The 27628-nt window shown below is 38.5% G+C and overlaps 3 protein-coding genes and 1 non-coding gene across 6 annotated transcripts in view; 3 read left to right on the forward strand and 1 right to left on the reverse strand.

Annotated features, from left to right (window-relative positions):
* LOC104905325 (3-hydroxyisobutyryl-CoA hydrolase-like protein 1, mitochondrial) overlaps positions 1 to 15200 on the forward strand; it is a 29995-nt gene extending 14795 nt beyond the window's left edge. Inside the window, exons 6-14 of one of the 2 annotated variants that reach the window (XM_048640403.1) lie at positions 9719 to 9802; positions 10350 to 10434; positions 11607 to 11692; positions 11778 to 11899; positions 13007 to 13067; positions 14004 to 14102; positions 14263 to 14364; positions 14445 to 14486; positions 14626 to 15200. In XM_048640403.1, the coding sequence (XP_048496360.1) occupies positions 9719 to 9802; positions 10350 to 10434; positions 11607 to 11692; positions 11778 to 11899; positions 13007 to 13067; positions 14004 to 14102; positions 14263 to 14364; positions 14445 to 14486; positions 14626 to 14766 (822 nt within the window). In that variant the 3' untranslated portion in view covers positions 14767 to 15200. The remainder of the gene's footprint in view (positions 1 to 9718; positions 9803 to 10349; positions 10435 to 11606; positions 11693 to 11777; positions 11900 to 13006; positions 13068 to 14003; positions 14103 to 14262; positions 14365 to 14444; positions 14487 to 14625) is intronic. The other variant, XM_010693822.3, reaches the window with a different exon arrangement.
* On the forward strand, positions 6413 to 6518 carry LOC125494594 (small nucleolar RNA R71). The gene has a single exon (XR_007270833.2). It is a non-coding gene; the product is annotated as a small nucleolar RNA R71 (small nucleolar RNA).
* A 14-nt stretch (positions 15201 to 15214) lies between the features above and the next one.
* Positions 15215 to 17799, reverse strand: LOC104905326 (cell number regulator 6). 2 transcript variants are annotated; one of them, XM_010693823.4, is made up of 5 exons: positions 17547 to 17799; positions 17340 to 17462; positions 16422 to 16536; positions 16043 to 16311; positions 15216 to 15713 (listed from the first exon to the last, which is right to left on the reverse strand). In XM_010693823.4, the coding sequence occupies exons 2-5, from the start codon at positions 17445 to 17447 to the stop codon at positions 15480 to 15482; spliced, it is 726 nt and encodes a 241-aa protein (XP_010692125.2). In that variant the 5' UTR covers positions 17448 to 17462; positions 17547 to 17799; the 3' UTR covers positions 15216 to 15479. The 2 variants fall into 2 exon arrangements, with proteins under 2 accessions (XP_048496373.1, XP_010692125.2); XM_048640416.2 differs by lacking the exon at positions 17547 to 17799 and having other exon boundaries at positions 15215 to 15713; positions 17340 to 17530.
* Positions 17800 to 19426: 1627 nt separating this feature from the next.
* On the forward strand, positions 19427 to 22550 carry LOC125492049 (protein FAR1-RELATED SEQUENCE 6-like). The gene is made up of 3 exons (XM_048634160.1): positions 19427 to 20744; positions 21064 to 22145; positions 22326 to 22550. Exons 1-3 carry the CDS (start codon positions 19427 to 19429, stop codon positions 22548 to 22550), a joined length of 2625 nt encoding a protein of 874 aa, XP_048490117.1.
* Positions 22551 to 27628: the final 5078 nt, after the last annotated feature.

Consider the following 27628-nt stretch of genomic DNA (forward strand, 5'->3'; position numbering starts at 1 on the left):
TGACACCTATGCGGACCTCATCCTAGAATTTCTAAGTTCCTTAGATATTCGAAAACACTCTCAAAATGACCATGTCATGTATTTTCGCCTTGCTAATGTGGATAGGAGACTGACACTTCGCCAATTTGCACAACTATTTGGTATGACCGTTAGGGGGGAAAGGAAGAAACCAGAAACATTTCTGCTAGGCCAACTTTGGGAAGCCCTTACTGGTGTTAGACCACCAAACTGTCAACACATACAAATCAAATCTGTGCATAATCCTAGCATTCGTTTTCTTCTGAAATTCTTGGGGAGTACTATTTTTGGGAGGTGGGAACCCAACACTTCTAGGACTGAGGAACTAAGTGCTCTTGGCACTTATCTTTGGCCTGTCACCATGACTATGCCGTTTGATCTTGCTATGCATTTATGCATCATCTGCATAAGATTTCTACGACTTACCCCACTTTTGAGGAGGACGGCAGTGTCCGGTCCTCCGTACCTATTGTCATTGGGGGACTAGTCACCCACATCGCGTGTCATTTCGGCCATGTTGAGATTCGGGCCAATGCTGTTCCTGGACCTACCTACCTCGACATTGACCACTTTCTCTGCGCCAAATACATTGTGTCTAGCGGTAGGCATTATAGGTGGATGATTGCCACTCGGCAATCTATACTCCTCCCTAACCCCGCCTTAGTCCCGCTACCTATAGAGGATGCCGATTCAGGGAATGCCGCCCCACCTACCTATCTCCTCCCTGTTAGAGATGCGGCAAACCCACCTGAGAGTGGTCCTATTCCTGAGCCTCCACATGTATACCGTAGGCGAGAGCCCGCCCCCTTCATGCCCTCATCTTCTTCCATACCGTCCTCCTCTACCCAACCCCCTCCCCCTACTGCTGACTTCGAGGGGATGATGAGTGTGCTGCAGCGTATGGAACTGAATATGACTGCCAACACTCAAGCTCTAGAGCGCCTAGAGCGCCGCGTAGACACCATCTACGATGACCAGCGCCTTGCTATGTTTGCAGGCTTGGTACGATCGCTCCGGCTGGTCCCCACCCCAGTTGGTATACGTGGAACCCCGCCTATGGCGGGGCTGGAGGGAGTGGCGCAGGCACCGGTACTCAAGATGCTGATGAGACCGCTGATGGTGCTCATGATTTTATGGCCGACTGAAGGTCGTGTTCCTTTCCTTCTCCGTGCTGCAATGTGGACATTGCCAAGTTCAGCTTGGGGGAGGATTTCCACTGTACATATGGTATTTTCTATCACTCTTTAGGTAGTTTACAGCTTTCGTAGTTTAGTTTAGCATAGTTTTTCTTTTGTGTGTTTTGTGTGTTGTTTTTCCTTTCTTTCTTTTGCTTTTTTTATTTTTTTCTTTGATGATTTGCTTGCGCTCCCGACCGGGCGGATTTTGCTCGACCGCCCGGTTGGAATTTCTTCCTTGGTCATTTTCACGTTTCTGAATTGCCCAGTTGGAGTTTGTTTGCGGGCCCGCCCGGGCAGATTTCGCCCGACCACCCGGGCGATGCCCAGTGCACATACTTTTCGCTTTAATCCGTTTTTCCATGTTCCTGCAGTGGTGTTCCACACATATGAAAATTTTTCACTCCAAAAATAAAATAAAAAAAATAAAATAAAATCAAAAGAAAAATGAAAAAGTAGGAAATTGGGTTGCCTCCCAATAAGCGCTAGTTTTTAAGGTCATTAACTCGACCTCCTCTAATATCACTGAGGTGAAGGGATGGAGAGTATGATGTCAACTTGCTCAGCAATGGGATCTCCAGTTCGGTAATGCTTCAATCTGTGGCCATTGACTTTGAAAGTGTCACCTTGTCGGTTCCAAAGCTCCACTGAACCATAAGGAAAAACCTTGCAAATGAACCGGACCACCGCGAACGAAGTTTACCAGGAAATAGCTTCAGACGAGAATTAAAAAGAAGAACCAAATCCCCTTCTTTGAACTCTCGGCGCACAATTTCCTTGTCATGCCATCTCTTAGTCTTCTCCTTGTATAATCTAGAACTCTCATAAGCATCAAGACGAAGCTCAGCAAGTTGAAGGAGTCTCTTCTCACCCAGCGTTTGAGAGTCGAAATTGAGGCTCTTAATAGCCCAAAATGCACGATGCTCTAACTCAACAGAGAGATGACATGCTTTCCCATAAACAAGACAATAGGGGGTGGTACCTATGGGGGTCTTGAATGTTGTCCTGTAGGCCCATAATGCATCATCAAGTTTAGCAGCCCAATCTTTTCGTGTTCGTGCAACCGTCTTCTCTAGGATAGTTTTGATCTCACGGTTGGAAACCTCCACTTGTCCACTAGTTTGGGGATGATATGAAAGTCCCACTCTATGATGCACCCCATACTTCTTAATCATAGCTTCAAATTTATTCTCCAGAAAATGCTTACCTCCATCACTAATCAAAACCCGTGGAATGCCAAAACGAGGAAAAATAGTTTTCTTGAAGAATCTACTAACCACACGAGCATCATTAGTTTGGAGAAGCAAGCGCCTCCACCCATTTGGAGACATAGTCCACAGCAACCAGAATGTACTTGTTCCCATAAGAGGAAGGGAACGGACCCATGAAATCTACGCCCCACACATCAAATATCTCCACTTCAAGAATAGTGTTAAGAGACATCTCATTCCGACGGAAAGATTTCCCGTTCTTTGACATCGATCACAAGAATGCACATAATGATGAACATCCTTGAACAAAGTAGGCCAATAAAAACCACATTGAAGAATTTTCGCTGCAGTTTTATTAGTACTAGCATGGCCTCCACAAGGTAAATCATGACAATGAGATATAATAGAGGATACCTCATTTTCAGGAATACACCTTCTAATCACCCCATCCGCGCAAGACTTGTAAAGAAAAGGCTCATCCCAAAAATACCTCCTCACATCCTTAAAGAATTTCTTCTTTTGTTGAGATGAATATCTGCTGGGAATAGTGTCACTAGCCAAATAGTTGGCTATATCAGCATACCATGGGATCTCTGCAGTGGCTAAAGCTAGAAGCTGCTCATCAGGAAAAGTATCATCAATTGGTAGAGCCTCATCACCCTCAGCATCCATAACAATTCGAGAAAGGTGATCTGAACAACATTTCAACACCCTTCTTGTCTCGAATCTCCAAGTCCAACTCTTGTAACAACAAAATCCACCGAATCAAACAGGGCTTAGCATCCTTCTTGCTCATCAAATATTTAAGAGTCGCATGATCAGTGTGAATTATCACCTTCGACCCCACCAGATGGGACCGAAATTTCTCCATCGCATATACCACTGCTAACAGTTCCTTGTTGTGGCATAGTTCATCTGGGCCGGAGTAAGAGTCTTGCTTGTATAGTAGATGGCATGCAGTTTACCATCCTCCCTCTGACCCAATACTGCTCCCACTGCGTAGTCACTAGCATCGCACATAATCTCGAAAGGGAGATTCCAGTCAGGCGATTGAATTATAGGAGCAGAAATAAGAGCGCTTTTAACCTGTGAAAAGCCTTACAAGCATCAGTAAACACAAGGGGACATCTTTGCCTAAAAGCTCAGTTAGAGGTCGAGCAATTTTGGAAAAATCTTTTATGAAACGGCGGTAGAATCCCGCATGACCAAGAAAACTCCTTACTCCTTTGACAGAGTTAGGATGTGGTAAACGCTCAATGACCTCATTTTTGCTTTGTCGACTTCAATGCCCCGATGAGAAAAATATGACCCGAACGACTCCTTGTTGCACCATAAAATGACATTTTTCCCAGTTGAGAATCAAATTAACTTCTTTGCAACTATGGAGCACCTTTTGTAAATTAGCAAGGCAAACGTTAAAAGATGTTCCATAGACGGAGAAGTCATCCATAAATACTTCCATAGAGTTCTCAACTGGAAAAAATTGCCATCATGCAACGCTGAAAAGTGGCCGGAGCATTACACAGTCCAAATGGCATCCTTCGATATGCAAAGGTGTCATAAGGACATGTGAATGTAGTCTTTTCCTGGTCACTTGGATGAATAGGAATTTGAAAAAAACCAGAGTATCCATCCAACCAACAGAAAAAGGAATGTTTTACCAGTCTTTCTAACATCTGATCAATGAAGGAGAGGGGAAAATGATCTTTTCGGGTAGCCTTATTCAATCTCCTATAATCAATACACATGCGCCACCCTGTCACAGTTCTAGTAGGAACTTGCTCACCCTTATCATTCTTGACAACGGTCATACCTCCTTTCTTAGGGACTACTTGAACAGGGCTAACCCACTTACTATCTGAGATAGGGTAGATTATACATGCATCAAGCAATTTAAGAACCCCTTTCTTGACTACTTTCATCATATTTGGATTAAGTCTTCGTTGAGATTCTATAGAAGAAGCATGTTCGTCCTCAAGAATGATTTTGTGCATACAAAGGGATTAATACCCTTAATATCATCAATGGTGTACCCAATGACATTCTTATATTGCCTTAAAACAACGAGCAATTTTTCAATTTGAATGTCATCAAGCTCAGAATTAACAATAATAGGGTATGTATCATTGGGACCCATGAATACGTATTTCAAAGTAGAAGGAAGAGGTTTGAGTTCTACCTTAGGAGGCGTAGTACTCTCCTTAGTTTCCTCTGAATGCAACAACTTCGTGAGAGGCTTTTCAGATGCAATAGCTCGTGTCTCCTCTAGAAGTCTCTTGTATTCCCTTGTCTCCCAATCTTCCTCATCAGCACTACCCATCAAGATCGTTTGTAGCGAATCATCAAGTTGCAGATTAAAAGCCTCGGCTTCTATCACCTCATCAAGAGCATCCACTCTATAAACAGTTTCTCCCATAGAAGGAGAAGTCATGGAATTGCGAGTGTGTACTCCATCTTCTATCATACTTCAAAAGTGATTTTACCCTTCTTATGTCATAATGGCTCAGCAGTAGCCAAAAAGGGTCTCCCAAGAATATGGGAACTTGTGCATCCTCCTTCATCTCCATAACGACAAATCACAGGAATAAAGAATTTACCCACTCGAAGAGGAACATCTTCAAGGATACCAAGTGGAAACTTCACTGTCCTGTCAGCTAGTTGTAGAGAGATGCGTGTGGGTTTTAGTTTGCCCATGTTGAGTTGCTTGCAGATAGATAATGGCATGAGACTAACACTAGCCCCAAGATCACACAAAGCATTCTTGATAGCAATATCTCCAAGCTTGATAGGAATGGAATAGCTGCCCGGATCTCCTAGCTTTTCGGAAGCTTATTCTGCAAAATAGCACTACACTCAGCAGTTAGTGAAACAGTGACATTTTCTTCAATTTTTCGTTTGTTAGAGAGCATGTCTTTCAAAAACTTAGTGTAGGAAGGCATCTCAGATATGGCATCCAAGAAAGGTATGTTGATGTGTAGCTTCTTCAAGATGTCGAGGAACTTCCCATATTTCTTTTCAAGTTTTGCCTGTGTCAATCTTTGAGGGAACGGAACAGGTGGCTTGTATGGTGTAATAGGAATGACAGTGGGTTCCTCCTTCTCAGTCTTCTTAGCTTCATCTTCCAAACCCGTTTTCCCTTAGAACTTTTTCACTCAACTCTATAACCTCTTTTGCAGTGTTGTTTTGCTCAGTTACCCTCCTTATAGGCTCTTGCAGTTCTTTACCGCTCCTCAATGAAATGGATTGATATGCCCCTTGGATTTGGTTCAGTTTGCCCAGGAAGTTGGCCTGAAGGTTTGAGAGGTGGCTTATTTGTTGGGCTAGTTGGGTCATCTGACTCTCCATCAATTTATTATGAGCAGTGATTTGTTGGAGAGATTGTTGAAGAATTATATCTGCTTGGCTTGGTATTCAACTTGCTTGCCTGAGAGGAAGCTAAATTCTCCATGATAGTCTCAAGGTTGGGTCGAGAGGGATAATGATGAAGGGTTAAATGGTGGTCTTTGTTGGAAACCAGGTGGCTGGGAGTAGTTGTTTGTGGAGGTTGAGGTTGGTTATTTTAGAGGAAATTTGGGTGATTCTTCCAACCTGGGTTATAGTGTGTTTGAGTATGGTTGTTTTGTGGCCTTGTGTTTGTGTTTAGGAGGGCATTGACATGCTCAGTTCCTCCCATATTATTATATTGACACTCAGTAAAGGAGTGACCTTGCACTTCACAAATCTCACAAACAGTGCCTCGGTCCGTACTCAACTGATCAACTTTAGCTGCCAAAATTGCACAGTGTTAGTTAAAGTAGCAATAGCATCAACCTCATACTTACCTCCTTTTTAGGGGCTCGAGAGATATCTCCAGTCATTCAGGTAATTGTTGGCAGCCTATCATCCAACAATGTCTTCGCGGCTTCTGGAGTTTTTGCCATGAAAGTACCGCCAGATGCGGCATCAATAGAACTTTGAACTTCATGCTTCAGACCATTGTAGAATGTCTGAATCAGCAATCACTCAGGAATACCGTGGTGTGGACACTGCCTTTGCAAAGCCTTGTATCTCTGCCATACTTCATAAAGAGACTCCAATTCATGTTGTTGAAAGCCAGATATCTCGTTCTGAACTTGGAAGTTCTCATAGGAGGGAAGAACTTGTAAAGAAAAGCCTTCTTTAGTTCTGGCCATGTAGCAATCTTCCTCACTTCTTCTTCTTTAAACCATTCCTTTGCTTCGTCCCTGAGAGAAAAAGGAAAAGCACAATACCGAATTAAATCATCAGAAACATTAGTTAATTTCAAAGTATTGCATTTTTCTAAAAAATTAGCCAAATGATCAGTAGGGCTCTCTTTGGGTGTTCCCGCATAAGAATCCTGTGAGATAAACTGGATGAATTGTGGCTTGAGCTCGAAATGATTGACAGCGGTTATCGGTCTGGTTATGGTGGTGGTGGTCTCATCGGGAATAGCATATTCCCGTAGAGACTTCGGTGGTGCTTCGTCGCCCATTGTTAGTTCTTGTTGTTGTTTTCTTCTTCGACCTCCTAATCTCCTTGCTGTAGCCTCGATCTCGCGATTAAGAGTAATCAGATCTTGCGAACCCTTGCTACGAGTGCGCATGCAACAAAAAGACTGAAAGAAAAGAGATCAAACAGCAAATAGAGTGACAATCATCGAACAAAGACAATTTAGCTAAATAAATCAAAGATAAATTAATCTAATACCGTTAGTCCCCAGCAACGGCGCCAAAATTTGATAGGCGTGTCGCGCACCTAACAAAAGTAAATTCCTAACTAACCTCCTAACTATGTAGCAGGGCAAGTCAGGATCGAATCCACAGGGACAAACAGTATCAAACACTAGGTATCTTGACTCAAATTAACTAAACAAGTGACAAACAAAGATGGAAGGGATGTTGAAATAAGACTAATGCTAAACTATGACAATCACTAAAAACACACGAGGTATATCAATTAATTAAAACATCTAGAATTAAGCATCACCACTAGCATGACCAATACTAATAATTTCCATCCAAATAAACATAATCAACGGTTCAAGAGGAGTAATGCACCCTATAACTACCAAAGACCTCTCCCGAGTATCAATGGCTACTCTAAACAAGCAATCAAACCTACTCCCGTGGAATCATGCAAGAAAGAGACATTAAGCATAGCATTACAATTAAATTCCTAGCAATCCTATCAACTTATTCCCATAGAGATATTCATACCATTGATTGAATCAACAAAACCATCTAGATTCAATTCCCATTGAAAACAAGATATATGGAGTCAAATCAAAATCATCTATCCCTAGTATGATAATGAACATAAGAACAATTCAATCAAACAAGAACAATTGATCACATAAACATGGGATTAATGGAGGAATTCATGTATTAAATCATTGCTAGGGTTTAACTTAACCCTAGATTAATAGACTACTCACACATAATTGAAATAACAAAACAAATAATAAACAAATTGAAAGACATAATGATAATGAAGGAAAGAAGAGATTAAGAAAACTTAGTCTTTCCTTGAAGGAATCAAAGCGTAGTAATCAATGTTCAACAATGGAGTAAACTCAAAAGCTCTCTAAAAAGTTATAAAATGTATTGTCTAGTAAAAAGGCGTCGTTTTTAACTCTAAGAAAATAAGTATTTATATGTCTTGTAAAAGTGGCGCAACACGCGCTTAAAACGGCCCAAAGATCGTCTCGCCCGACCGGTCGGGCGGATTTCGCCCAGTCGGGCGGTCGTCAGGTCTGATGCTTCTTCGTCACGCCTGGTCGGGCGCCTTTCAGCATAATTATCCTTCGCCTCGCCCGACCGCCCGGGCAGATTTCGCCCGGTCGGGCCCGCAGATGAAAATGGCTGGCAGCTTAACTTTTCTGAAATTTGACTAAGTAAAGTTCGCCCGACCCACCGGGGCGGATTTCGCCCGGGCGGGCGCGGGAGCAATTTTCTCTTGGACTTCGCTTCTGATTTCTTGGCCAAGTAAAACTCGCCCGGTCGGGCGGTCACCAGGTTTTTAGCCCAATGTGAGATTTTCGCACGTCCCGACTTCTTGTCTCATGTAGCGATATCAAGGATTAGGAAATGCACCAAAATATGGTTATTCCTACAAAAGTCAATCTGGAAACACAACCACACTACAAGACACACATTAGTACTAAAAAGGGCTCCGAAGAGCGCAATTAATACCAATAATTCATGGGAAACGGGGTAAAATTCTATATAAAATAGACACATCAGTTTCCAACCAAATAGCAAAGCACACAATAAACAAGAGATTATCTCAGGAAATAAGGGGAAAATACCAAACTTGTATTAGGAAATCTAGGTAATCTCTCTATTTACAAGCTAATTACTCTTTGAGGGGTGATTCTTCTGCACTATGTGTTTACTGTCACCAATTTTCTACACCAGTCTCTCTCCTCTCCTCTCCTCTCCTATTTATTGCCAATTACTCTACATAGCTTGTAGCATAATATTCCTCCAACAGAATTCCCCACTAGATTGCCACACTTTCTCCATCTTGTAACCAACTTCTGACATAACCATTTCAATTATGTTTTCCAAACTTCATCCTTGGGATACCTTCTAGAATATGTGTGCACAATATGAGGTAGTGGGCTGATACATAGCACAACTCGAGAGTTTAGGCGAAGTCGAAGTAAAATTGAGTTCATTAAGTGTCAATTTTGTACTCAAAGAAGGTCAAATGAGGATATGGTGACATTAGGTGGTAAAGAGGTCCCCTAAGTAAGTGTTTTAAGTACGGTGGGTCAATTTTTAACATGAAGGAAAATGCTGACCAAGATGTGACTCATAGGACCTTAAGTGATAGAATTCGAAATGCGGATATTTGAAGAAATGTGGGAGTTATGTATATTGAGAATAATATAAGAACAACCAACTAAATTGGTTTAAGCATGTGTCACATCGTCCTACAGATGCATCGGTGATAAGTGGCGATATATGGGGATATGAAACAAGTCCAAGGAAGTAAAAAATGACTTGGTTGTAAAATGCTTTGAAGGAAATGGTTGTTAGTAGTGCATATATAGGACAAGATGAAAGTGAATGTACGACAGGATATAACTTTTTGGTTCACATAGCCTCCCCCATGATTTGAGATCAAGGCTTGGCATTATTGTTGTTGCTTCCTTGCACTCTTTGATTTGTGACTTGTAGCATCAGGATTTTTTTTTTCCCTATATTGATCTAATTTGGAATGTGAATGAAAAAAATAATATGAATCTCTAATTGTGTTTATGGGTAAGTATTTTGATGAATGGTGCTGTATATTGTAATGTCTACGTAGGTGGCCCTTCTGAACGGTGTAACAATGGGTGGTGGAGGAGGTGTCTCAATTCCTGGGACATTTCGGGTTGCAACAGACAAAACTGTGAGTGTTTACCTTTGTATTAAGCTTCCTGAATTCTGATTGCTGATTCTTCGTCACTTTTTGGAGTAAGATGTATGTACTTGATTATGTCTTAGTAAATAATATTAACAAAGAAACAGAAAGAAGATATCTTTTGTGACTTTGTTTTTATTTGTCGAATGATTTGAATTACGAGGTATCTGGAGAAGCATGATAGACCTCAAGCTGCTTTCAATTTTATAATATACTCCCTCCGTCCTCTATTAGTTTACCCCTTTCTTTTGCACAAAGTTTTAGAAGAAATAATGTTGTGGATCATAGAAAGAAAGAGAAACTTTGTGGTCCTATTCCAAAAATAGCAAAAAAAAGAAAGGGGTAAATTAATAAGGGACACCTTTAAAAGGAATACGGGTAAACTAATAGAGGACGGAGGGAGTATCTAGCTTAGAACTGCAGAGCAGATTTGCTGCAGTTTCGTTTTGTATTGATGTCTGCATTGTTCTGGCTCTTTTTCTGTATATTAACTCCCAAGTCTTTTTTCTTTTTGTTTCCTCATTGTGGATCTCAGGTCTTTGCCACCCCAGAAACTATGATTGGTTTTCATCCTGATGCTGGAGCCTCTTTCTACCTTTCGCATTTACCTGGCTACATTGGTAATATCAGTTAATATATTTTGTAATGCTTTTTCCAAATTTTTGCACTTTCTCACGTTGCATTTGCATTCACTTAACATCTCTTTCCAGTGTTACCTGATGCGCTATCTAATTTGCCTTTTGAATCTGCAATTCACCCAAATTGGGCCAATAATAAACCAAAACGACCATTCGCCTGTCTCAATTCGCAATTTGGGGGGTGGGGGGGGGGGGATTAGCGAATTAGGTAACACCGTCTCTTCCTTATACCCTCTTTAGTGGAAGTGTGGTTACTTTACTATTTTTTTGCCTTCATATCGAGGAATTTACTTATGATTTTAGACCAATGGAAGTTCTGAGTTGCTGAAAATACTCGGAAAGTCTCTGTAAATTCTTAACTTTTTTATTCTTGTTGGGATTGAACTCAGAAATTGGTCAAAAAGAGTTCTACGATCTAATAGAAGAAAAAATGATGACAATCTAGCATCTTCCAGAACCTGCTCCATATATTATTTATAACTTAATCTGCAATTCTTCATTGCATATAGTAGTCATCTTAGAGCTTTCTATCTATAGTTGGCTTAAAGTCTTCTGCAGTTCAACGAGCACCTTATATTTTTCATATATGAGAGAATATGGACTGATTTTTCTTTTCCTTAATTTGGAACCTATGGTGGTCAAATCCTCCACAGCTTTTCTGGCATACATTATGCATAAATGAACATCTTTTGTTGTTAATGAGGCTCATGGACTGGCTTCAGCTCATAAGTAGAGTAAGCAAGCCAAGCACGCGACACTTTGTATATGCAGCTGTTAAGGTTTTCTGAGAATTAGGATCTCCCATTAAGTTTGTCCTACAGGACTTGTTATTTGAATCTATGTCAGCTTGAGTTAACCAGACACATCTTCACATTGTGATTCAGCTTTTGCATTATGTTACCTGTGCATCTCTTATATATTTTTATATCAAAAGATAATTTTGCTAATAAACGTTTCCTGTATAGGAACTTTGTTTTCAAATCCTGCTTTGGCCCTCCAACATACAATTTACTTCTGCTGGCCGGTGGGCCTACAACAGCATACATCTATATGACTCCGTGTTAATTCTTAGTAAATGAGATTGTCATTGCATTGTCAAGTTAATATGGTACTCACTGAGATTTTTTTTTTTTTTTTTTCCTTTTTCCCTGTAGGAGAATACTTGGCCCTGACAAGTGAAACACTCAGTGGTGCTGAAATGCTTGCTTGTGGGCTTGCAACACATTATTCACTTAGCGCCGTCTGTTCTATTGAATGTTGTTCCTGATGCTGTGTTCTTCCTGTCAGTGATGCAAATACTCACTATTCTCTTTTGAACTCGACAGAAGCTTCCGCAAATAGAAGAACATTTGTACAATCTTGTCACCGATGATTTTTCTGTTATTGAGAGATCCCTACAGGAGTTTGCTGACATTGTATCACCTGATAATATGAGTGTCCTTTGCAGGTTTGGTTTATTTTGTGAGTTCTGATCTGTGGCTTTTAGCATTATTCATGGTTATAAAGCATTATACTCGTAGGGACTTTGAGATCTATATAGTTTTGAGTCTTTCTCTTGGATTAATTAATTCTCTAGGAACAAATAGGTGAAAAATAAGATGCCAGAAGCAGGGGGGTTTCATGCTCTTCTTGATCTTCACTGTATCTATGGGAAGTAGGAGCTTAATAGGTGTCCCCATCGAAGAAGGGGTAATAACTTTGATTGCCCCTTTTCGACACTGATTGTGTTTGATTGGCTTAACAAACGAAAAGGTCGATTGCTTCTCGCTGGCTTCAAATTTATCTCATTTGCCTGTTGGGGGAGGAGGGCAGGGGTGGGGTTCATCTATATCCTCAATAACTCACTCCATCTGCACATAGATTCTTTAACGTATTCAATTAGCATCTAGCTACATACTACAGCCAAAACAGCAGTAGATATTGTGAACCTTGGACTGAGTTCTTATCATTTTTCCTCACTAATGACAAATATAATTTCATACATTAGTCCAATGTGAGGGTTATTTCCGTATCTTTCACAAAATCCTTTTCCGTGCATTGTTTGCAAGCACTTAACCACCATTTCAGCTAGGACCTAAACAACAGAGTACATCTTCTGACCAGAAAAGAGCTCCTATATTTGATAGATTCTGTTGTTATCTTTCTCAGTTGATTCAGTTATTACAGAGACATGCACCCCTAGAGTTCCTGCTTTACGTCGAAGCTCGTAGCAACTAGTTCTACAAACTTCAAACGAGCATATGAGAATATGTTTCAGTAGCCATGGCACACACCCTTCTTCTTCCTCATCATTATCATTATGCCATAACTGGGAAGTGTTTTCCTGAATTGTAGTCTTTGGATGGTCCAGATGCAGGCATTTTGCAGAATAATGATGTTATCTTAGGGCTGTAGTTTACTGAGCTTGCTTCGGTTGGACTATAACTACTCTTGGCCCGGATTACGAGTTACTGTCCTTGTTCTCTGTGATTTTTTTTTTAATCTTCCTGCCTCATTTATTACTTTATTCATTCCTCATATGTTTGTATGCATCTTGTCTTCTCTACATGCTCAGGCTGAAGACACTCAACAAATGTTTTGGACATGACACTGTCGAGGAGATCATTGATTCACTGGTACTTTGATATATTCTTAGTTTTTTCTTCCATCCTACAGTTTTATAAAAAACTACCCCCTAATATCTATAAAGATTCGGAATATTTGGAAAAGTTCACATTCCTTTAAACCCCTCATGTGTCATCAATAATGCAAAACAAAGAGCAGGTCAAGAATACAGTTGGCCTATGTGCTACTGCTGCGGCTGTGGGGTGTGCGAGCAACCAGTGTACTGTGTACCAGCAGAACTAGATTTTATATAACCCATTTTAACAGATGAAATTGTTACCCTGTATTAATCCTAGCAAGATCTGCTTCCAGATCCTTTTTTAGCAGCACATAGTGCGGTAGTGGTTGACCTTCCCAGTCTATAATCCAAAACCAGGTGTATTGTGTCAAGTGATTTATTGTCTATGACGTGCGAGATTTTAAAGACCATGGGGTTCCAGATGATTCCCAATTGGGGTAGGCAAATAGTTGAGAGAAGGTGCAGGTGAGCCATAATGGGAACCCCATCAAAAACAGGATTTCGGAAAAGGAAAATCAAACAGGAGGATAGCAGGTGGAGAGAAACTTTTATGGTTGAATAATCAAACATAATAGGAGAACTGTTTTCATATGGAAGGAGTATGCTATCTTGAAATAAAGTATCTTAGGATATCACTATGTCTTATTATGTAAAGCTTCCCTGAGTTCCACTCGTTGCCTTTTCTTGCTTGAGTAATATCCTATACTCTTCCCTATGATATTCTCCTGATATATCTGCTCAATTGCCGGTGTCAGCTCACTCGAGTAATATTTTACAAATCTAAAGACAGCAAATTGCAGGATCATGTGTTTTTGGTGCTCAATGAATTTGCAATTTTACAGTAGTATTTTAGATGGCACCTTTATTGTCTATGGTCAATATATCTTTTAATGTCGTATTGAACAAGATCCTCTTCTTACTCTATCAGGAAGATGAGGCAACCAAAACAGATCATGCCTGGTGTGCTTCTACTTTAAAGAGGTTACATGAAGTATCCCCATTGAGCCTGAAGGTTTCCTTGAGATCAGTAAGTTACTTTCTTTCACCCTTTTTTTATTTATCAATTTCAACCCCCCCCCCCCCCCCCCAAAAAAAAATAAAAAATAAAGGAAAAGGAACAGAAAGCTTGTTTACATTTGATACCCACTTCATGCTAACTACTTAAAATCTTAAATATAACCCACCAGATACGAGAAGGGAGATATCAGACCCTTGACCAATGCCTGGCTCGTGAGTACCGCATGTCGCTTCAGGGAGTCTCCGGGAAGATCTCAAATGACTTCTTGGAGGTATTAATTTAGTAGATTTGTTCTTTTTTTTGTTTTGATCACCTCTATGTTCTCTCATTCTGCTTTTGGCACGCTTCCAGGGAGTACGGGCAAGAATGGTGGACAGGGACTTCTTGCCAAAGGTATTGTAATGTTTAACAAAAATATTCTGCCTCAGTTCTTGTTATTTATTGACTAGTATACTTTAATACTTTTTTTGTTTCCTTCTTTGTGGCCTTTTTCCCAACTTAAATCGTGCCCCCTGGATGTTTTTTCATAAAGATCCTTGAGAGGATCCGGCCACCCATCCCTGGATGTGTGAGCCTGCATCGGCAAATAGCTAAAGATGAAATGTTTGGAAGCTTATTTACTAGACAGCATTGTTTTTTATTATCTGCAGTGGGACCCACCGAGCTTGGATAGAGTCTCTGAGGATATGGTAGATGAATACTTTTCCCCTCTCAGTGTGTCTGAACCAGAACTAGAGTTACCAATAAAGCAGCGAGAAGCATTTTCTTAGTGGCTTTTAAAGGACCGTCATCATTCAAAACATTACACTTTGGGTTATTATGCTACTGTAAATATACCCATGGATTCTTCTCTCCTGAAAAATAAGGCTGCTGTAGTTAAAGAAATCAAAAATTGCGCCGCAGCACATCTTAGTTGGTAGGAAACTCATGCTGAAACCTTTTCGCTGATGAAGGAGGTCGAAGATGTATTCCAAACGTTTAACAGTAGATATAGGCTAGAAATTATGTCATGAGATTGTTCGATTTTTAAAGCAAGTATTACCCTTTTACTGAATGTAATAAGAATGATTGCAACTTTGCATATAATAGCAGAGAACTTATTGCTCAGTCCATTTTTTACTTCCCTGGTTTATTGCAACATTGGGTGGAAGTGTATACTTCCAAGGACCTAATAATATGCTGCTGTAGTGCTGTGTGATGATACAACAAGTAACATATTAATCAGAAAATTCATTACCAATAAGTTTGAGGTCACAAGAACTCTGAAAAACCTCCATCAAACTGCTGCCAAAATTGATAATATATGATGCCAAGAAAGCATCCTCCCCTAAATATTTAAATGTAACATGCTTAAAGGACCCTAGTTTCCATTTTTAGCGGAAAGACCTAAACTGCTTGAATCTCTAGACCGGTGGGCCTGTGATGGTCACCTTCATTTTCAGAGGATACAGAGGAATTGCGCTTCTGGTCTGAAGTCATTTCCTGCACTGGTGGAGGGTTCACGACAGTCATAGGTGTCATAGAATTTTCCGGTAGTCGTCCCTTCATCTCTCGGTGTTCCTGGCATAGTGCACACCAGTGCATGCAGCAGTGCACAACACACGGATCACAGGGCGAATCCTGTATAATTATGTTCCATCAGTAATTTGATCAAATCTATTGAATTTAAGGCCTTGATATTATTCAACATGTAAGTAATGATTCCAAAATTGCTACTTTTTTTATAGTGAACAATAGAAATCATTTGAGCTGATCAATATTCAATGCCTTTTTTTTTTATCAGAATAAAGAGACAACCAAAGATCGACCCTTAAACATACTTAGTATAACTCCAGTCATTTTCCCTACTGATATGCACATAGCATTTAGCTGAGAATACTTCTTACTAATAATGAGTAAAAGACATTATGCATATACTATGTGGTTTATTGCTATGATAGTACGATTACCTGTAGATGGTACTTCTTCTGCAATTCTTCTCGAAACAAACCATTGTATATACCACATATCCACCAAGCAAACAGCAATCCCTCCCCAAAAAGACGCAATGTATTTGCATCAATATAACCATTGAAGATGGATATCAGGGCTGCAAGAGTCATGCCTCCTTCGATGCAGATAGCGTGACAGACGCACGCATTTGTCCATGGAATTTCTTCCTTGAATCGTTCTACGTTACGACCAAACACCACACAGGGGCAGAATAATCCTGTCATACCTGCAAATATTTGATCAATTAAAGTTTTAGTTGACATTTAACCACATGCTAGAATAACAAGATTAGATGATTAAGTAATTAAAAGATTGAATCATTGAAGCTTAGCTTACAACTCTCAGGATCCTGAGCACATCCACAAATTCCAGTCATCCATGGCTCATCGGCAGGAATCTCGAACCCAGCAGGTAATTGTTGCCCACACTCAGGACATGTCCTGACATTCAACTGTAAATTATGCAATCAATTATGCTCGTATTAGTACAGATTTTAACATATACATGATCAGTTGGGAAAATGCTATTTAACATTCTGATGAAATTGAGGACAAGCGATGAAGGCTCAATGACTTATATGATGATTTTCATCATCATTTATTATCATCTACTCAGTTAATACTCCCTTCCCTTTATATTCCCAAAAGATTTGTCTATTTGCTTCTTGTTTAAAAATTTTATTACATGGTCTTTAAGATGTATATTTTTAACATTAGTATCTTAGATTATGTTTTAATACAAATTATTAAAATTAGTAGCTTGTGGCGCTGAGTTATATCAATTTTTATGCAATGATACGAGATAGGGCCGATTTTTACCATGTTCAACATGTTTCATGGAACAGGGTCCCTTAATTGTGAGGGCAAAAATAGAGAAAGTCCAAGTAGTAAAAAGAAAATATTTATCTACTTATTTGGGCTACTCTTTTTTCATAATATGATTGTACGAAGTGAAGAATCATGAATGGATGAGCTATTACATTATTGAATTCTTCAAATATGAGTTCGCACATGACCTCTATATAGTTCGAGACGGGCCTGATAGGAGATTATTTCATACAAGAATTTGCGGAATAATGATTGTAAGTAAATGGCAATTTTAAACTCAAAACATGCAAATCTGATCTATCTTGTGGATTCTCCAACATGATCCTAGTATATGAATATAACAATCATTATTGATTTGCAAACAAAATTTCCTAGAAAAACTAAAATGTCTAATGATAAACTTAAGAGAAAAAAAAGATGATCAAACCTGAGGAACATGAACAGGTTGATTGAGTTCTCCAGGGGTAATTTCTACAGCTTCTTGCTCCTTTGTTAGTTTCACGTACTGTGATGTTGATGTACCATTCTCCCCCATTTTACTGTAATAATTCTGCAGATATATATTTTCAATTAATCATATGATCCCACAAAGAAAAAACAAAAGTTTAGCTCATATGCTTTCATATATACGTACATAAATACTGATGATTTTTCTGCAATGGCTTGTAAAACAATGAGATTATAATTGCTATAATTATTTATCAATTATTCCCTTAAGGCTGGAAACTTCGACCAGGAAAAGCATGCATGTTGTTAGAGAAGATGTTGATGAAGTAGATCCCAGAGAATTTCGGCTCTTGGACTTCTAAATATGGCAACGTAGACCATCTCTTAATTTCTAAAACCGGGTATAGATAGGAATAATTGTTTTCTTGTGTACATTTGTATTGTACTCCCTCTGTCCCATAATATAGTGCTTGTTTCTTTTTTATACGGTCTTCAAGAAGTAACTTTGACCTTTAATATCTTCAATTCCATATTAATAAAAAATATAAGAAGATGATATTATGAAACTACACATTGAGACGAACCTAACAGGATCACACATGAATATGTTTTTTTATATATACAAATGAGAATATTCGGTCAAAAATTTTAAAGTTTGACCCAGCGAAAATGAAGTAGGCACTATATTATGGGACAAAGGGAGTACCATATAACAACTTTTTTTTTATTTTTTTCAAGGGGAAGCAAACCATATTGTTAAGCAATATTTAATTCCGCCAAGATTAAGATACCTTGCGGAATATCATCTACAAATAATTGTTCGATCCCATTAGCGGGATAAACCCTAGCAAGCAAATGCGCTACCTATTGTACCATATGACCTTGTATAACTATCAAGTGGGAAGAGAAAGTCACAGCAACCAACTGTTTGAGTCTCTTTGAGACTCAAACAACCAAAAAAAAACAGAAAAGTAAAAAAATGTGGGGCCCACAAGATAAAAGTGAGGAATGATGATGGCACAAGTGAGTGAAACTCACTCTCCAAAAAACATGAGAGTAGGGAAAAAAATGAGGAAAGGAAGAGAGAGAAATCATACCAAAACATTTTCTCTAAGGAGTGAGTAGAGAGAGAAAATACCAGAAAATACCACAATATTTCCCACCATTTTCACCATTTTTATTTCTCTAAGCTTTCAATTAGGCGGGAAAAATTGTTTGTCTAAGCTCTCTAACATTGTAAAAGAGTAAAAATTGAAGCAAATGGAAAAGTTATTAGATCTGAATCAACCAATCTCCATGGATGAGAGCTCGAACAATGTCTCTTTACTCGACAAAAATCAGGTACGCAAATGGATGAAATTTCTTTGATTTTTTCTTACTCAATTTGTTGTGTGTATGAAATTTCAGGCAATATGTGAAAATAGGATTGTGGTTTACTTTAATTTTCATGTGTTGAACTAGAGTAGCAAGAGTGAAACAGTTGAAGGACAGTGGTTATGAGATATTTGCATGTTAAATTTTTATGTTAAATTGAATATTTGTATGAATGTAGTATATCAACTTGAATGAAAATGGTTATGTTAAATTGGGGTTTTATGAAATTTCAGCCAATATTTGCATGATTGTTAAAAGATTTCAACTTTGTCAAATGATATATATAAAGTATTTAGTTAGTTTATTTGGAATGTTAAGTGCAATTGGTTTGTGAAATTGGCACCATTGTAAATACGAACAAAGTAACAAATATGGTTTGTGAAAGAACAACTTTGGTATCAATATTTTCATACAATGGTACCATTATAACCTAGCATTGGTATCAAAATTTCATGCATATTATAGCAGGAATGGTACCAAGCAAATCTTACTTTGGTATCTATGTTTCCAGACAGTGGTACATAGCATAGGTATCAAATTGGCATGCATATTATATCAGGAATGGTACCAAGCTGAGCTTACCTTGGTATCGTATTTAATGGTTTTGTTGATGGTTATGTGCCGAAATAAATGTCGTAACTTTATGTATCCTATTATTATAACTTATGTATCCTATTATTAATTGATCAGAATATGTTGAATGAGGATGGAATGGTGGACAAATCAATCGTACCAATCCATATAGGGGAGGATGTGGATGGTTGTAGTTCTGGATATAGATTTTATGTTGATGACTGCACAGATATTGTACCACTGGCAGTTGATTCAACTCCAACTACAGGATGTGGTAGTAATAGTGTGTTATGCCCTCCAACTCCAGGGATGGTGTTTGCCTCTTGCGATGATATTCATGAGTATTACAAAGCCTATGCAAAACAAGAAGGCTTTGGAATCGTTAAGTTATCGGGATCTTACAATGGAAGGGGTGAGAGAAGGAATTACACTTGGAGGTGTGATCGTTGGGGCAATCGAATCCATAGGCGGTGGGAGAATGGAAAAAGAGTTGTAGTTGGGGAGCATAACTTATTTGTTCGAACCACCAAAACAAAAAAATGTGGGTGTACGGCTATGATATACGCCGTTAAGAGCGAGAATGATGAGTGGAAATTGAAGAAAGTAGTGAATAACCACAAAAACCACACCCCTACCCCTCGCAAGTCACGATACATATCCATGTATCGGAAAGATGAATTGGATAGCCACGTAAGGAGAAAGTTATTTGATGATATTGAGGCTGGGGCCCGAATTCCCCAAATTCACAATAGTTTGGCGCTACAAAAAAACGGTGTTCAAAACATGGCTATCACAAAAAAAGATTTGCACAATGTAGTCCTCAAGTATAAGAGATTGAAGTTAAAAGACGGTGATGCAGAGGCTATGCTAGATTATTTTACCAAAATGACTGAAGATAACCAGAATTTTTTTCACATGCATAGGCTAGATACAGATGGGTCTCTGAAGGACATATTGTGGGTTGATGCTAGGAGTAGAGCTGCTTGGGAGGAGTTTGGGGATGTAGTATGTTTTGATGCAACATACTTGACAAATGAGTATGAACTACCTTTTGCCAATTTCGTTGGTGTTAACCACCATGGCCAAAGCATATTGCTTGGATGTGCATTGGTATCCCATGAAGACACTGAAACTTACCAGTGGGTGTTTCGTACATGGTTGGCATGCATGCGGAAAAGTCCAATCGGCATCCTAACCGATCAAGCAGCTGCAATGCGGAAAGCTTTATCCATTGAAATGCCTGAAGCGCGACATCGGTGGTGTTTGTGGCATATCACCTACAAATTTGCAAAGAAACTAGGGGCGAAAAACAACTTTCCGGATATAAAGAAGGCACTTTTGAACGCAATATATAATAGTTTGACTGAGGCGGAGTTTGAAGAGAGCTGGACTGCAGCCATTGGGAAGTTTGAACTGCAAGAAGATACATGGTTGTCAGGTAAGTTCAATAATTTTGAACTTCTTCAGTAATAGAATTTCATGTAAATATTGAACTGTTGTGTCTGGTACCAAAAGCTTTCTACAGTGGTACCGAATGCTTTATACAATGGTACCTTATTTATAACTTTTGGCTAATGTAGATACCAATGTGAGAATTGTTGGGTACCATTGTGTTAAACATACATGTACAATGGTACTACTTTAGAACACTAATGCTAACAATATGTACCAAAGTAAGAGAGGGATGATACCAATATGTTAATTGATACGAGGTTCTACAAGCAATTGGTTTTTAATATGTCATATATTTCTAGCAGGTTTATATGAAGAGAGGGAGATGTGGGTTCCTGCATATATGAAACATTTGTTTTGGGCTGGGATGAAGACCACCCAACGGGTAGAAAGTATTAATAGCTTTTTCGATGGGTATCTTGACAAGCATACCCGGTTGTATCAGTTTGGCCCGGCTTATATGAAAGCGATGGAGTCAAGAGCAAATGATGAGCAGCAGGCTGATGCCAACTCACACATGTATTTGCGCACATTGGCCACTGGTTTTGCTGTTGAGAAAACTTTCCAATTATTATACACAGATGCAAAATTTAAGGAAGTCCAAAAGCAATGTACTAAATGCTTATATGTTAATAGGGTATCTAGGAGGGCTATTTATGAGGATGTGGTGGAGCACACACTGGAGGATCGTATTTGGATGCACTGTGATGAAACAAAAAAAGAAAAGTTAACATCTAAAACCAGATGTTACCAAGTGATGGTTGATAGGAAAACCCTCTACGCGTCGTGTGTATGCAAAATGTTTGAATGTGAAGGAATTGTTTGTAGACATGTAATTAAGGCATTAGACATGGAGCACATTAGAATAATATCGGATATGTTTGTATTGCGGAGATGGAAGAAAAATGTGCAAAGGAAGCATACGATGGTGAAAGTTGCGTACCATGATCCATCCAAAACGGAGGAAGTCAAGAGTTTCGATGAAATGATGGATTCTTTTAAGGACTTGTGTCTAGATGCAGCTGGGCTTCGGGAGTGTGTTGACATCGTACTTGAGGGCTTAGCAGTGATGAAGATCCAGTGTAAGGAGACAAAAGAAATGTATATGAATTCGCGACTCGAAACACCGATCTTCAAAAGTCCTAGCACTCAATGTACTCTAAATTTATCTAAATCAGATTCTGGTGTATGTTCGACTACAGCAGCCCCTAAGGTGAAAGACCCAGTTGCGCCTAAAAAGGCGGCAAATAGGCCTCGTGAGACTCGTTTCCTATCATGCGTGGAGCAGCCGAAAAAGAAGGTCGCGAAAAAGAAGGAAGTTGTCACTAACAAGGTTGCAGATGGCCGTGCAAAACCCACGAAGAAGGGTGCAAAGGTTGCGAATAAGGTAACAACTATTTCAATTTTATTTGTTTATGATTGACCTTGGTATCCCGTTGTATGTACATTGGTATTGTGTGGGTACAATAATAGTACCAATGTGATGCAGTGTAGGTACCAACACGTACCAATACATTTGTTTATGTTCCATGTACACCTTGTTTATATTTTTATTCCTTATCAATAGCAAGCTGGACCGAAGGAGAAAAATGCTGGGACCTCTAAATTTGGACAAGATAAGGATGCCGATGGCGTGGAAGTTGTTGGAGGCCACAAGTCTATTGGAGGAATAACATGTAATGAAGGATCTATTGGCTATTTCACACGCATGCTAGAAGGAGCTAACTCTGAGCAGCCCAACATCGTTTCAGGCGACCAATGTCACGATATGCTCCGCCTCCGGTTAGGTTGAATTCAAAGAGCACGACATCTTGTAATTTGTATCTCTATTTATTAACATTTATCGTGGAAGATGTTTGTAACATATATTTTACATTATACACAAGCAAAAGTTTCATAAAGTTAAGTTTCCATAAATCAAATGTAGTTTAGAAAGTGAAATCAAAATTTCTTAACATATGTACAAATGTTGGTACATATTGGTTCACACATTGGTACCCTCTAATTCATATATTGAATGCAACGGTTGTGGACCATGATACACAAGCAAGAGTAGTATGACTAATCATTTCAATGTAATTAGTTTGTAAACATAATTATATGTGGTTTAGGAGAGTTTTTCATTGTTTTGGATGATTTTGGTTCCAATATGGGAAAAAGAAGAGTTACCTTGGTACCTTATATTTCACATATTGGTACCTTCTCCTTCTCACTTTGATTTCAAATGTTTGGGACCATGATACACAAGCAAGAGTGAAATCACTAATCATGTCAATATAATTACTTGTGGTTGGAAATAAATATGCATACATGTAGTTTGGGAGAGTTTATGTTAGTTTAATGTCGTTTCGAGGACTTTGGGCTTTCATGTGGAGTGAACAACGGTTGTGGACCATGTTACACAAGAAAGAGTAGTATGACTAATCATTTCAATGTAATTAGTTTGTAAACATAATTATATGTGGTTTAGGAGAGTATTTCATTGTTTTGGATGATTTTGGTTCCCATATGGGAAAAAGAAGAGTTACCTTGGTACCTTATATTTCACATATTGGTACCTTCTCCTTCTCACTTTGATTTCAAATGTTTGGGACCATGATACACAAGCAAGAGTGAAATCACTAATCATGTCAATATAATTACTTGTGGTTGGAAATAAATATGCATACATGTAGTTTGGGAGAGTTTATGTTAGTTTAATGTCGTTTCGAGGACTTTGGGCTTTCATGTGGAGTGAACAACGGTTGTGGACCATGTTACACAAGAAAGAGTAGTATGACTAATCATTTCAATGTAATTAGTTTGTAAACATAATTATATGTGGTTTAGGAGAGTATTTCATTGTTTTGGATGATTTTGGTTCCCATATGGGAAAAAGAAGAGTTACCTTGGTACCTTATATTTCACATATTGGTACCTTCTCCTTCTCACTTTGATTTCAAATGTTTGGGACCATGATACACAAGCAAGAGTGAAATCACTAATCATGTCAATATAATTACTTGTGGTTGGAAATAAATATGCATACATGTAGTTTGGAGAGTTTATGTTAGTTTAATGTCGTTTCGAGGACTTTGGGCTTTCATGTGGAGTGAACAACGGTTGTGGACCATGTTACACAAGAAAGAGTAGTATGACTAATCATTTCAATGTAATTAGTTTGTAAACATAATTATATGTGGTTTAGGAGAGTTTCATTGTTTTGGATGATTTTGGTTCCCATATGGGAAAAAGAAGAGTTACCTTGGTACCTTATATTTCACATATTGGTACCTTCTCCTTCTCACTTTGATTTCAAATGTTTGGGACCATGATACACAAGCAAGAGTGAAATCACTAATCATGTCAATATAATTACTTGTGGTTGGAAATAAATATGCATACATGTAGTTTGGGAGAGTTTATGTTAGTTTAATGTCGTTTCGAGGACTTTGGGCTTTCATGTGGAGTGAACAACGGTTGTGGACCATGTTACACAAGAAAGAGTAGTATGACTAATCATTTCAATGTAATTAGTTTGTAAACATAATTATATGTGGTTTAGGAGAGTATTTCATTGTTTTGGATGATTTTGGTTCCCATATGGGAAAAAGAAGAGTTACCTTGGTACCTTATATTTCACATATTGGTACCTTCTCCTTCTCACTTTGATTTCAAATGTTTGGGACCATGATACACAAGCAAGAGTGAAATCACTAATCATGTCAATATAATTACTTGTGGTTGGAAATAAATATGCATACATGTAGTTTGGGAGAGTTTATGTTAGTTTAATGTCGTTTCGAGGACTTTGGGCTTTCATGTGGAGTGAACAACGGTTGTGGACCATGTTACACAAGAAAGAGTAGTATGACTAATCATTTCAATGTAATTAGTTTGTAAACATAATTATATGTGGTTTAGGAGAGTATTTCATTGTTTTGGATGATTTTGGTTCCCATATGGGAAAAAGAAGAGTTACCTTGGTACCTTATATTTACATATTTATTCTCCTTCTCACTTTGATTTCAAATGTTTGGGACCATGATACACAAGCAAGAGTGAAATCACTAATCATGTCAATATAATTACTTGTGGTTGGAAATAAATATGCATACATGTAGTTTGGGAGAGTTTATGTTAGTTTAATGTCGTTTCGAGGACTTTGGGCTTTCATGTGGAGTGAACAACGGTTGTGGACCATGTTACACAAGAAAGAGTAGTATGACTAATCATTTCAATGTAATTAGTTTGTAAACATAATTATATGTGGTTTAGGAGAGTATTTCATTGTTTTGGATGATTTTGGTTCCCATATGGGAAAAAGAAGAGTTACCTTGGTACCTTATATTTCACATATTGGTACCTTCTCCTTCTCACTTTGATTTCAAATGTTTGGGACCATGATACACAAGCAAGAGTGAAATCATAATCATGTCAATATAATTACTTGTGGTTGGAAATAAATATGCATACATGTAGTTTGGGAGAGTTTATGTTAGTTTAATGTCGTTTCGAGGACTTTGGGCTTTCATGTGGAGTGAACAACGGTTGTGGACCATGTTACACAAGAAAGAGTAGTATGACTAATCATTTCAATGTAATTAGTTTGTAAACATAATTATATGTGGTTTAGGAGAGTATTTCATTGTTTTGGATGATTTTGGTTCCCATATGGGAAAAAGAAGAGTTACCTTGGTACCTTATATTTCACATATTGGTACCTTCTCCTTCTCACTTTGATTTCAAATGTTTGGGACCATGATACACAAGCAAGAGTGAAATCACTAATCATGTCAATATAATTACTTGTTGTTGGAAATAAATATGCATACATGTAGTTTGGGAGAGTTTATGTTAGTTTAATGTCGTTTCGAGGACTTTGGGCTTTCATGTGGAGTGAACAACGGTTGTGGACCATGTTACACAAGAAAGAGTAGTATGACTAATCATTTCAATGTAATTAGTTTGTAAACATAATTATATGTGGTTTAGGAGAGTATTTCATTGTTTTGGATGATTTTGGTTCCCATATGGGAAAAAGAAGAGTTACCTTGGTACCTTATATTTCACATATTGGTACCCTCTCCTTCTTACTTTGATTTCAAATGTTTGGGACCATGGTACACAAACAAGGGTTACCTTGGTATCTTGAAAGAGTAGTGTTGGTATTCACTCCTTCTTACTTGTGGGACCATGATATTAAAGGGTATCGACGTAAACACCAATATCTATTCATGATTTTCATAAATAGTCATAAATGTTTCATCTCCTGTAGTACTACTATGTACTGAATAGCTCGTATATATTTGAGTAGTTTTTAAAAGTACTTTTTTTGAAGATTTCAATATCTAATCTTTACTGTATTTAGGTGGGGGCATTTATTACAAATTATCCTTATATATCATTACATCATACACATATTCTACTCACCTTATATTTCAGTTTAACTTCTTCTATTTCTTAACTTCTTGTATTACCAATTCTCCTTATACATCTTCTATTTCTTCTTATGGCCCAACTGATCCCCCTCCCACATCCATTAGCCCTCACCTACTGTAGACCACTTGACCAACTTCAACCACCCGAAATAGACCTCAATACCACAACATTCTTCCTAGTAACCGATAATGGTCTCAGTTGGCGTCGAGTCACCCCGAACTTGCTATATCATACACTTGAAAATAATAGAGCCACATTTCTTGGGTTCCATAATGGACTTATGATTATGGAAGATGGCACGGAAAGACCTCCCCATCTACCTCTATTTGAGGATCTTCAAGGGATTCATGGAGCTTCTGAGTATATCATGTGGGTCATGGGAAAACTACGAGACCGGGGAGGTTCACAGCTTATACCACAAGAATTGATGCACATTCTGGATCCACGACCAGTCATGGATCCCCGTAATGTGCCAACATACATGATGCCTTTCGATCGTTCACATGTATTCATGGCTTCGTACACAGACGGTTTGCACATTATGGAGGTAAATGATGTTGCGCATGCTATTTGCTTTAGTTTGAGTCACCTCCGTAGCTGGTTTCGTTGGAGGCGTTACCACCTCATAAGTTTTTATCAGTGTGTTATAGATTACCCACCAAATCATTCTGTCCTGAATCTTGGTTCCAAGATCGTTATATGGAATGCAAGGGGTCTCACACGTCCTTCGTTTGAGGGAAACTTTCGCATTTTATATGATGTCTTGCGACCTCTCATTGTAATCTTGACTGAGACACGAATCTCTATGCGAAACATGGTAGCACTGTGTGCAAGGCTACCCGGTGAGTATGAATTTGAGATGTATGGTGAAGGATGCTATGAAGGAGTTGTTATATTATATAATCAGAATATGTTGTCCCCGCGCTTCATCGACGATGATATGTTGGATGGGGGAGTTATGTTCAGCGTCATTTTTGAGGTACTCTTACAATTAACTTTAATTTCTGTTCACAAATCGTACAAAAAATATTGAAAAACGCATACCAACAACGTAAACTATTGATACTTAGTTTGAGGACAAAGGTACTGGAATTATACCAGTGGGATACCAAAGTTAATTCACGTAGGTACCAAGATAGAAAAACATGGTACCATTGTAGTAAAACTTGGTACCAAGATAGTTTGACAACGTAGGTACCAAGATAGTAAAACATGGTACCATTGTTCTTACTGAAATATTGATTATTAGGTTACCTCATCTACAATGTTTTTCTCATTTTCTCTCAGGCCATTTAATGATGTCGAAGGGACCAATGCTATCGTTTCAATTGAAGGGATTATGGTTGGATGAATGTTTAATCACGTTCGCGTTGCAGAATTTTGTTTCATCTTGTAGCGTGTTCCTATATGTAATATGTAATATTCGCGGGAATCTCTATGTAATATGTA

This window comes from Beta vulgaris, chromosome 1 (assembly GCF_026745355.1).
Source record: "Beta vulgaris subsp. vulgaris cultivar EL10 chromosome 1, EL10.2, whole genome shotgun sequence".
In the NCBI taxonomy this organism is placed as follows: Eukaryota; Viridiplantae; Streptophyta; class Magnoliopsida; order Caryophyllales; family Amaranthaceae; genus Beta; species Beta vulgaris.